The sequence below is a fragment of the Vitis vinifera genome, chromosome 7 (assembly GCF_030704535.1).
Source record: "Vitis vinifera cultivar Pinot Noir 40024 chromosome 7, ASM3070453v1".
NCBI classification, from domain to species: Eukaryota; Viridiplantae; Streptophyta; class Magnoliopsida; order Vitales; family Vitaceae; genus Vitis; species Vitis vinifera.
Window position 1 is genome coordinate 682,081 of NC_081811.1, and position 12,783 is coordinate 694,863.

Sequence of the window (12,783 nt, forward strand, 5' to 3'; positions counted from 1 at the left end):
ATTTTTTTGAGTTGGATTGTCAAATCAAAATTTTGCAATGGGCTTTTATGGCCCAACCCAACAGCTATCTCCCATACTGTGACTCCTTTGAGACGAAGCCCAGCTTAGCCTACTAGACACATTTGACTTATTCATTAATTAGAACCCATGACCTCAGGCATGTATGGGCGATGCCACCAAGCTAACTTTGTTGTTTGTTTCAAATCATACATTTACAGATTTTATATATAAAATTCATAAATATAAATTTCTTATATATATATATATATATATTATCCATTAATTAAAATAAAATTATTGTAAATAAAATAATTTTAAATATTGTCTATTTTGCATAATAATTAAATATAGATTTATAAAAAAAATACTTATGTATATCATCATTTGTTTTATGTCATTAAATACATCTAAATTAGATAAATATTTGCAATGTGTAGTTGTACACATTAGTGTGCTCACCATGGGAACCTCATCTTGATGATCAAAATCAATTATTCTTCCAATTTAGAAGTATTAAAATCTTAAATGGATTGTCTAAGTCCATGAAACGATTGTTAATAAATCATCTACTTGCAAGGAATTCACGATTTAGATTTTTCATACAACTCCTAATGCATATAAGTCATCTACAATATAAAATATGTCAAGTAAGAATGCTCTCATAAAGTATAATGTATGTAATAATGATATATAAAAGTGAAACTGAAACATCATTAAATGAACGATGAATTCTAAATTTATTATATAATTTTATGTTTTTGAAGGCTCTATCCTAATAGTAAAGTTAGTAAATGTTATAGATAATTACATGTGGTGGACCACCATTCACTATTCAATGATTGAGGAATAGATGAAGCTAAGTCTCATGTCCAATTCTAAGTCACAAAATATACAATTTTAGCAATAGTCAATCTTATACACTATCTTAATTTTGCAATTGGTCTCATTCCTTAATTTTATGGTTGAGAGATGGATGGAAAGAGGTGGAGTCACTAAATATAACAGATAATTGCATGCAGTAGACCCTATTCACCATTCAAAAATTAAATAAAGGGAAAAAGTTGTATGGTATATACTAGCTTCTATATTATTTTCACTTTTAACCTGAATTATATCACACAAATATTAATGTTTGTCAAAATTAATTTTTCCTACCATACAAAATTACAAATTAACATGATTCTATAATATCTATAATCTTCTTTAAATTCAAGTTTAACAATTTTCTTACTAGTATAACACCAGAATGGAAAATTGGGAATAAAAAATCAATTTCGTTTATTATTACTTATTATGTTTTAATATTTATTAAGCATTAATTTCAATTACCTTTCTTTAGGATTTAACAAAATATATTTTGTCGGTTTGAAATTTCATTAAATACCTAATTTATTTTAAGGAAGTGGGTGAGTGAAAATAAAATGTAAATCAAAACTTTGGTTTCAACTTGGACCTATTTCAGTGATGTTTTAGGCTTTTTGCAACAAAGCATCGTTTTTGTGCTCTTGAAAATCACTATTAACCCTTTAGTACAGAAAATTGATGTTTTCTCCCAAGCACCAAGGAAAAGTGCATGGACCTATTATGCTGCTATCTTTGGTCCTCTAAAATACTAAAATAAATAATTATTTTTTTATGCTTGATTTATGGTAGAAAATAGTAACAATTCATATATTTTTAAATTATTTAATCTTTATATTAAAAATAAAAAATGAGTATAAAGAATTAAGTAAAAATGGTTCATTGATTTAATTCTTTTTTTTTTTTTCATTTTTTATCTATCTTTATTTTTATTTTTTTCTTTCACATTTTCCTCAAAATTTTATATTTACAAAAAAATAAGAAAAATATGTTTAAAGAAAAATATAGAAATAATTTATTAATTTTATTTATTTATTAATTTTTAAATTTTTCTTTCACCTTTATTTTTGTTTTTGGCTTTCCTCCTTTCACATTTTCCTCAAAAATTCTAATAACTAAACATAACTTAGTATTTTATGGTAATGAATTGTAACTAAAAGTTGTAATAAAAAAAAAAATGATAAATTTCTTGTTCTCATTGTTTATTATGGGTTTTCAAACAAATAAGAAGCGTTAATCACATTGTTTCCAAAACATAAAAAACGAAAGAAAATAAAAAACTATAACTGTGCTTATACACCTTACTAAAAAAAATTTGGTCCACTGCTGACTTTTGTCACCCACACATGAACAGATGGACATAGCTTACATCACCCACGCATCACGTAGCGTACACCATCTTTTATCTAATTTATTAATTTTAAGTCTTTATTTTTTTCATTTTCTGTCACGTTTATTTTTCTTTTTTGCTTTCATCCTTTCACATTTTTCTCCAAATTTTTAATAACTAAATATAACTTTAATATTTTATGGTAATGAATTATAACCCGAATGTTGTCATAAATAAAAAATATGAAAATTTTCTTTTTCTTGTTCTTTATTATAAACTTTGAAACACATTAGAAGGGTTTACGACGCTTTCAAAAAAATAAAAGAGGAAAAAAAACCAACGACTTTACTTATAGTCATTCTTATTAGAAAATTTTGGTCCATGGTTGAATTTTGCAACCCAAAGATGAATAGATTGTGAGAATTGAAAGAAAGTTAAATGGAATAAAATTGAAAACAAAGTGAAACAAAGGTTTCTTAAACTTTTGAAAAACTTTATTCTCTAAGATTTCTACTTCTTTTTGAGAAGTGATTCTACATATTTTTATGTATTTGAAGTTAACTATATCTTATAACTAATTATCTAACAATACCATAACTAATCATCTAGATACAGGTTTCTAACTAATTTGGTTTAATTACAACTGTACATGGCTTAACATCCCCTCTCAAACTCAAAGGTTTAGCTAGAATAGTGAGTTTGCTTCGTAGATTGAGAAATTGTTGAACATGTAAGGCTTTGTTAAGAACATTAGCAATCTGGTCACAAGAAGGAATGTGTTGAACCACCAGTCTTATTGATAACCTTTTCCTGAACAAAATGACAATCTAGTTCCACATGCTTAACTTGAGAATGAAAAATAGGATTGATAGCAAGAAAAGTGGTTAAAAGATTGTCATATAACAAAATAGGAGAAGAATGAGATGAGATAAAGAGCTCCTAGAGAAGATGTTGAATCTACTAAAGTTTAAAAGCAGCATTTGTTAAGGCCCTATACTCAGCTTCAGTGCTAGAACAAGACACAACCTTCTGCTTACAAGAGCTCCAAGAGACTAGATTATAGCCAAAAAAGATACAATGACCACTTGTACTTCGACAATCATCAAGGCAACCAACCCAATCAACATCAGCATAAGCAGTAAGTTAATGATCAAGAGAAGAATGGAAAGAAAGACCAAAGGAAGTAGTGCCCTTGAGATATCACAGCAACTGTTTAACAACTTGCCAATGAAGATCAGTTGGTGATTGCATGAATAGCAAAGTTTGTTAACAAAGAAAAATATATCAGGTCTTGTAATGGTACAATATTGTAAGGCTCCAACAATGTTGCAATATTGAGAAAGGTCAGCCAATAGAGAACCATCAGAGACAGATAAAGTGTGAGAGGTAGTCATTGGTGTAGCAATAGGTTTACAATCTGCAAAACCAACACGAGTTAGCAAGTCCTGAATATATTTGGTTTAGGAAAGATGAAGAGAAGATCCTTGCCAACATACTTCAACACCTAAAAAGTAATTCAGAATACCAAGGTCCTTGAAAGCAAACTAAGAGTGTAAAGAAGAAACTACTTGGTGTACCAACATGGAATTAGAACCAGTAACAATAATGTCATCAACATAAATGAGAATAATGATCATGTCAGTCCCTTTCCGAAAGAGAAACATAGAGGAATCAGATAAAGAACAAGAGAAACCCCAAGCAAGTAATGAGTTCTTTAATTTGGTGAACCATGCTCGATGAGCTTGCTTAAAACCATATAAGGCTTTTTGAAGTTTACAGACGACATCGGGTTTAGAATGATCAACAAAACCTGGAGGTTGAACCATGTAAACCTCTTCTTCTAACTCACCATTGAGAAAAACATTATTAACATCTAATTGTTTCACTAACCAACCATGAGAAATAACAAGAGAAATAACAAGTCGTATAGTAGTTAGTTTAACAATAGGGCAAAAGGTTTCAAAATAATCAATACCATATGTTTGATTAAAACCCTTTGCAACTAAGCGGGCTTTAAAACGATCAACTGAGCCATCAACTTTGAGTTTCAATTTGTATATCCATTTACAACCAATTATGCGTTTATTAATAGGTTTAGGAACCAATGACCCTGTGGAATTGGTGGGAAGAGTAGCATACTCAGTCTTCATAGCATCTTGCTAGTCAAGATGCAACATGGCTTCTTTGAAAGAGGAGGGTTCATGAGCAGTAGTTTGGACAACAAGGCTGAATATTTTTTTTTAGGTTTAAAAATACCACTTTGGCTACGAGTAACAATAGTTCGGTTTGGAAGTAAAGGAGGATCAACATTGGAGGCTAGAGAAAAGGATTGTGGTAAAGTAGGAGAATAATGTGGATTAGATGGGACTAATGGGAAATCAGACGAAGTGGAAATATGAGTAGAATTGGTAGGAACGGTAATTGGAGAAGAAAAATTAGGTTGATGATGATTAAGATTCCTTGAAGATTGTGTAAGAATAGAGAGAATACCATAATCAAGAAGTGTTGAAGAATAGTTGGATGATGATACTGGTTGAGAGGATAAAAACTTTGTTAAAAATGGAAATTGAGTTTCATCAAATACACATGACAGGAAGCATATATCCGGGAGGAAGCCATATCCAAACGGAGAAATCTCTTGTGCTTAGCACTATAGCCCAAAAAATAGCAAGCAACATATCTATTTGCCATCTTGTGAGAAACACAAGGACAAAGATAAGAGAAACACAAACACCCAAAACTTCAAAGAGATGTATAATCAGGTAAACGATTATAAAGAACTCCATAAGGAGAATTTTGTGAAAGAATAGCATAAGGAAGTTGATTTATGAGAAATATGGCCGTTTGAAATGCAAATGATCAATATTTGAGAGGCATACCAACTTGTATTAATAAAGAAATACCAACTTCCACAACATGACGATTCTTCCTTTCAACTCTTCCATTTTGCTGAAGAGTATAAGGACAAGAGACTTGATGAAGAAGACCATTTGTAGCTAAATAATTCTAAAAGGCCTAAAACTCACCTCTCTCCCATCACATTGAACTTTAGTATCAAACTATCTTTCAACCATGGCTTGAAAACGTTAGAACATAAGTAAAGCTTCATCTTTAGTTTCCAAAAGATACAACCATGAGAATATGCTAAAATCATCAACTAGCAAGAGGAAATATCGAGCACCATTAACAGAAACTATAGGAGTTGCACCCCAAAGATCAACATGGATGAGACCAAATTGTTTTATTGCTCTAGAAGTGGACCTTTCAAATGGCAAACGATGGCTTTTAGCCAACTGGCAAGACTCACAAAAAGAGTTATTATTGTCATGTTTAATTTCAAAGGCATTTTACAAAGAGATAAAATTTTGGAAACAACATCAAAAGAGGGATGACCAAGTTTATTATGCTAGAGCCTAAAAAAACCAACATCTGAAGGACTATTGGTAGAATAAAAGGCTAGTAGATGACCAACATCTCTTGTTGCAGCAAGAAGTTTGTAGAGGCTCTTCTCAATTTTTCCTTCAAGAAGAGCAAGTCTCATTTTCTAATCCTTCACCACAAAATGAGAAGGATGAAATTCAATAAAGGTGTCATTGTATGAGCAAAATCGTTGCACAATAACCAAGTTGGTTCTAATAGAAGGAACATGCGCACAAGATGTCATTGAAAACCAAAAAACCACTTGAAGAGACAAGAGAAAATTTACCAATATTTGCAATTGATAAACCCTTACCATCTCCAACAATTACTTTGTCACCATTGGTAAATGGATTATGGATCATTAAATTGTTAAGATCGGATGTGAGATGATGTGTAGTTCTTGTATCAAGAAACTAAGAAGTGTTTCCCATTGTTGTAGAAGTTGCAGTCATAGCCTGAGGATTATTAGAAGTGGAATGCTTAGAATCTTTTGGCTGATGATCAGAGTTAAATCAATACCAGCATTGTAAAGCAGTGTGCCCGAACTTAGAACAAATTTAACATTGAGGCTTGAAAGTTCCAGATGAGTTACCACTATTGTTTATGGTATGTCCAGTAGTAGAATTCTTTGTTTTAAAATTCTGATTGTTAGAATTATGGAAGATACCACCAGAAAATTGACCATTTCTCGAGATTTGTCTGGTATTTGGACGAAAATTAGAATTGTAGGTTTTCTTCCTGTTCTTTTGTTGCTGAAACAGAGCAGTATTTGCTTAGATTAGAGTATGTTCTTCTATAGATCTTTATCGTTCAAGATGTCGTTCAAAAACCATGAGGTGACTTTGTAATTCTTCAACAGAGATTGGTTCAGCTCGTGAAGTAATGGTCACTACAAAAGGATTGTACTCAGGGCCTAATCCACCCAGAATTGCCATAATCTGATCTTGCTCTAACACTAGTTCTCCAATAGCAATTAGATTGTCACAAATATTACATATTCGTAGCATATAGTCAAGCATGCTCAAGCCACCTTTGCGTATAGTTTGAAGATGCAAACGAAGCTCCATTATATGAGCTTGAGAAGCAGAAGTGAAACTACGTCGTAAAGATTCCCAGATTTCATGAGCTGTATTGTAACTCATGATCTGAGTCATCATCGGTTCGGTGAGTGAGGAGTAAATCCAACTCATCACCAATCAATTTTGACGTTGCCAAGTGATGTATTTTGGATTTACAAATAGAGATTTGATTGTTGTGACAGAGGTAGAATTTGGATCAGGTAGAAAATGTGGTGGACATGGTTGGGTTCCATCAAGAATATCATCAAACCCATTTGTAATGACCATATTAAGCATTTGATTGGGCCAAATGAGGAAGTTATTGTGATCGAGTTTGATCGTAAGAGATTGACCGAGTGAGGAAAATGATTTGATTCATCATCTGAAAAGTATTTTGTCCCGTAATCAGACCAGATCCAGTAGTTGGAATTTCTCCAAAATCTTGCAATAGAGTCACATTGGTTGAGTGATCTTCCATTGTTACAGGCTCTGATACCATGTGAGAATTGAAAGAAAGTTAAATGGAATAAAATTAAAAACAGAGTGAAACAGAAGTTTCTTAAATTTCTGAAATTTCTACACAATGTTTTGAAAACCGAACCGGACTGGCTGGTCTAACTGGTTCAACGGTTGATCGGTCACATTTCCGGTCTGATTTACCCTATTAAACCGTTTGAGCATTGAACCAATCACGAACTGCCTAAACCAGCGGTCGGACTGGTGAACCAATGGAATCGGACGGTGGAATCGGACGGTTCTAAACGAACCAAACGGTTCAAGTTGCTCCTCATTTTGTAGGCATGAGGACCCCATTTATAAAAACTTTTGACAAAAGCCCATGTTGGGCAATGTCTTAATATGACAAAGCCCATACCCACCCCAACCATTAATGGGCTGAGTTTTGAGCCCACAAGATGGAATGATGCCTTGGCCTTCATGAGAATAGCTTTTATAGGCATGTTTTGCACCATTATTCCTCTATGTGGGATTGCTAACTAATATCAATGAAAAAAAAATTAACAAATGCACCCAAGAGAATTTGAACCTTAGACCTCAGGTTTTGTAACTAACCCAGGACACCACTCGGCTACATGCGATTTGTTATCTAATATGCCAAACAAAACAATATATATTAGATTTTAAAATTTTTTATAATATTAAATAAAAATAATATAATATTTTTAAAAATTATAAAATTAGTTTAAATTTTCATTTTTAATATATTCACATTTAAATATTATACATATTTCATTTAATAAAATTTAAAATATTAATATGATTTAATTTGATAATATCAAATATATAAAATAATATTATTGATTTTTAATTTTTTTATATTTATTTTTAATTTTTTTATAATTATTTTTAATTTTATTAATATATAAATTACATATTTTTTACGTCACCAGTTCGATTGCAGTTCGACCATCGGTCCAATCAGTTAACCGTGAACTAGTAACTTTTCTGGTTCAATGACCGGTTCGGTTATGAAAACATTGGTTTTACATATTCATATGTATTTGAAGTTAGTTATACCTCATAACTAATTACCTAACAATACCAAACTAATCATTTAGATACAGGTTTCTAATTAATTTGGTTTAGTTACAACTGTACATGGCCTAACATAGATAGACATAACGTAACACCATATTATATGATGCCACACATGTTGCAGAACACTATATTGTATGATGTCATACATGTAGCGTAACAAATAAATAAATGTTGTTTTTGCTATTTAAATGCATGGTTTTTAGCCATTTTTGATCCAAAAACTACATACATTCATAACCCATTCCACCATGTTTCTCCTTGAATACATATCAAATGATCTCTTAGGGTTTCTGATCAGCCAGTATGATTTCATCCTACCAGCGGCCGTCATGGTGGGTTTAACCCTAATTGCTTTTATGTTAAGCCTTTTCGCCTTTGGCTCTTCTCCTAAAATTTTCTTGGTAGATTTCGCATGCTACAAACCTCCCAACTCTTTGGCATGCTCTAAGGAAATGGTGATTGAGAGGTTGAGGTTGCATGGGAATTTCTCCGACGAGAGTCTGGAATTCATGAAGAAACTAATGAAGGCGTCGGGATTAGGTGAGGCTACGTACTTGTCGGAGGGACTGCTCAAGGAGCCGCTGGATACGTCGACGAAAGCGGCGAGAAAAGAGGCGGAGATGGTGGTGTTCGGAGCTGTGGATGAGTTACTGGGCAAGACTGGGGTGAAGGGTGAGGAGATAGGGATAGTGGTGGTGCATAGCAGTATTTTTAACACTGTTCCGTCTCTGGCTTCCATGATTGTGAATAGATACAAGCTTAGTGAGAATGTTTTGAGCTACAATCTTAGTGGAATGGGATGCAGTGCTGGACTCTTATCCATTGGGCTCGCCAAAGACCTTCTCAAGGTTGGGCTTTTTATTTTTTATGTTTACATTATGTCTGAAAAGTGTTTTCAAAAACTGTTTTAAGAAATATATCTCATTTGGTAATTATTTTCTGAGAACAAATTTTGAAAATTATTCTTTCATATTAAATAAATATTTGTTTGAGAGCTTGAAATGTTTTTTCCGTGATTTTAATGTTTTTAAATATGTTTTAAAGATAATTTTTTATATCTAGTGTGTGTATATATATATATAATTATTTTACATGTTTTTATAATTATTTTTTAAAATAATTCTTAAGCAATTAAAAGATGTTATTTGAAAACAGTATGTTTTCCATTTTTAAGAATAGAAAATAAAAAATATTTTTCTAATTATCAAACGTATTTTCTTATTTTTTTTGTTTTGAAGAATAAGAAACAATTACCAAACATAGTCATAGTTTTTGAAAATTATTTAATAGTATTTTGTGAAAAAAAGTCTCTTTTGAGAACTTGAAATCTTTTTAACTTTGTTTTTTATATTTTTAAATATATTTTTAAAATAACTTTACCTGAAATCTTCTTAACTTATTTTTTATATTTTTAAATATATTTTAATAATAAAATTTTTAATATTTTATTTTTAATCATTCTTCATATTTATATAATCATTTTTTTAACTCTTTACATAAAAATTAAATAATTTAAAAAATTATAAGTTTTAAATTAATTTTAATTATATTTATTTTTTATTTTTCATAATATAACAAGATAGGAAAAAATTATTTTCTTTATTATTTTTTTATTTAGTACTTTTGGGAACCAAACATAATATAAAAGAAATTAATATGATTATAAGAGTTAAAATAAAAAAAGGTAATTATTTGTTTGGATAAACTTTCTACTTTATATTTTTAAAAATAAAATATTAATAATTTTTTTATAAGAAAATGAATTTTCGTCTTGTGTTTACCATGTCACTATAAAAACAAAAGAGTTTCATATTTTATTATTTATTTTTCAAATAATGCAGGTGCATCGTAATTTGTATGCACTAGTGGTGACTATAGAGATTATCACTCAAGGTTGCTACATGGGAAACGAACCACCAAAGCTCATCGGCAATTGCATTTTCCGCATGGGTGGTGTCGCTGTTTTCCTCTCCAATCGTTCGTCTGATCGTGTCGGCTCCAAGTACCAACTCATCCACACCGTCCACACCAACACCGCAAGTTCTGATCGTTCATACAATTGCATCATCCAAGAAGAGGACCATGAGGGCCACATGGGTATCACCATCACCAAAGATCTCTTGGTCGTGGCCTCCGAGATCATTAAATCTAATATAGCCACACTGGCTCCCCTTATTCTCCCCACGTCAGAACGATTTCTCTATCTTGTCAACTATTTAATTAGGTATTTCCATATGGCAAACATCGAGCCGTACGTGCCAAGTTTCAAGCATGCAATGGATCATTTCTTCCCTCACGTGGGTGGAAAGCCAATACTAGACCAAGTAGAAAAGAACTTGAGGATGAGTGAGAGGCAAATGGAAGCTTCTAGAATGACCTTTTATAGGTTTGGAAATACATCGAGTAGTTCAGTGTGGTATGAACTAGCCTATGCGGAGGCCAAGGGTAGGATCAAGAGGGGTGATCGTGTGTGGCAGATTGCATATGGGTCTGGCTTTAAATGTAGTAGTGTGTTTTGGAAAGCCATTAGGACTATTGATCGTGAGAAAATGAACCCCTGGAGCGATGTGATTGATGAGTTTCCAGTGGTGGACCTGTACCCGCAGAGCACTGAAACATCTCTTTACACTTTTGAGTCAACAAAATCAAAGTGATTATGATCATTGGATCTCTTGGGCTGATTACTATTTGCATGTTGGGCTTCAAACCCATTAATAAGAAATAAAGAACGAGTTATTGTAATTCATTTAAGTAATTAACATAATGTTATATTTGATTACCAATTTCAAAAAATGTTTTTAGTTCAAATTTCGTTTTTATGGGATAAGTCTAATAAAATTTTGCATAGCTAATTCTAAATCACTCTCAATTTTTTGCAAGATAAAAAGTAAATTTTTTTTAAAATGTAAAATTGAAATGGGGTTATTTAGAAAACAATATCACTATTAAATTTTTTTGGATGTTATAGAAAATATATATTTAATTCTATGTTTTTATAACTAAGTATATTCTATTTCATGATAGGTTTTGTAAATATTTTAATTAAATTTCTTATTTTCTTTATAACTTTTCTTTTTCCATCTTCTTTCCTTCTCATTCCCATTCTCTTTCTTGAAAAGTTAATATATATGTCATTTATTCAAACACCTTCTATATGATTTGACTTCTAGACAATATCATAATTTTTAAACTTCCATATTGATATTATAAAAGTTGAGTTAAATATAAAAAGAACTTATGTAATAAACCAAAATATAATATAACTTTTATAAAAAGTAATAAAATTAATCTCTTCGAACAAAATTACTTAAATAAATTCATAAGTTCTTATTGAATTTAAAAAGGAAATTTTAATTTCTTAAAGATCAATCTAAGGAAGGCCTCGGTAGTAAAAGAAGTGAAAATACACATACCAATTCCAAGCCACTTATGGAGAACAGCCATGACATGCAATTGCCATTAGAGGATCACCTAATACATGGAAACATATCAATGAAGACATACTAGTTCTTATGGAGATCAAGGTCTAAAATGTCATAAAACTTTGACGATATATCACTGAAATATCGTGAATCGAAGACGGTTGATACAATAACAAGCCCAAAATCTCAACCGTCCGATGTATCCTTTTATTCATGCTTTTTCGTCCATTTTCACCAAAATTTTGGCCATTTTTATGCTACATCACACATTTTTTGAGTTGGATTGTCAAATCAAAATTTTGCAATGGGCTTTTATAGCCCAGCCCAATTGTTATCTCCCATACTAGGACTCCTTTAAGATGAAGCCCAGCTCGGCCTGCTAGACACATTTGACTTATTCATTAATTAGGACCCCTGAACCCAGGCATGAAATGTATGGGGGTGCCACCAAGCTAACTTTGTTGTTTGTTTCAAATCATATATGTACAGATGTCATATATGGAATTCATAAATGTAAATATCTTCTATATATTATTCATTAATTAGAATAAAATTATTGTAAATAAATGAATTTTAAATATAATCTATTTTGTATAATTAAATATTAATTTATAAATAAAATTATCAACATTTTAAAATAAAAAAAATACTTATACATATATCATCATTTGTTTATGTCATTAAATACATTCAAATTAGATAAATCTTTATAAAACGTAAATTTAAATTTTGAATGTTATAAGTTATGTCACACATGTATTAATTTTATTTTTTTTAACAAAACAATCTCAAAATATCTATTATTACTTTTTATGTTATGTCTTAGAATTCTTCTCAATGACTGCATGACTTTTAATCAAGTTCATTTCATCGATTTTTTGTGTCAAAATATCAACTAATATTTTTTAATATATCTTTATATATTCATAAAATTAAGTTACCAATATATCAATAAAAACCCTTGTTACGAACAACATTTTTTCCTTTTGAGAGCGTTCGGAATGTATGATGCTTAAGGGATGTAGGACATATTCAAGGATACTTGGGTGCTCCTTTCATAATTTTGTTTTTTAATTAAGTTTCATGGCTAATTTCCCTTGAAAACCACTTTATGCTGCATGTTTATTTGTGTTAT

At 30.9% G+C, this 12,783-nt stretch overlaps 1 protein-coding gene across 1 annotated transcript; it reads left to right on the plus strand.

The window, feature by feature from the left end:
* The first annotated feature begins 8,422 nt into the window (after positions 1-8,422).
* Positions 8,423-10,970, plus strand: LOC100245920 (3-ketoacyl-CoA synthase 2). Its single transcript, XM_010653625.3, has 2 exons — positions 8,423-9,074; positions 10,068-10,970. The coding sequence occupies exons 1-2, from the start codon at positions 8,475-8,477 to the stop codon at positions 10,878-10,880; spliced, it is 1,413 nt and encodes a 470-aa protein (XP_010651927.1). The 5' UTR covers positions 8,423-8,474; the 3' UTR covers positions 10,881-10,970.
* Positions 10,971-12,783: the final 1,813 nt, after the last annotated feature.

Coding starts and splice junctions, on each gene's coding strand:
- LOC100245920 (XM_010653625.3), top strand. CDS start 8,475: ATGTTTCTCCTTGAATACATATCAAATGATCTCTTAGGGTTTCTGATC. Junction 9,075..10,067: donor TCGCCAAAGACCTTCTCAAG/GTTGGGCTTTTT, acceptor CAAATAATGCAG/GTGCATCGTAATTTGTATGC.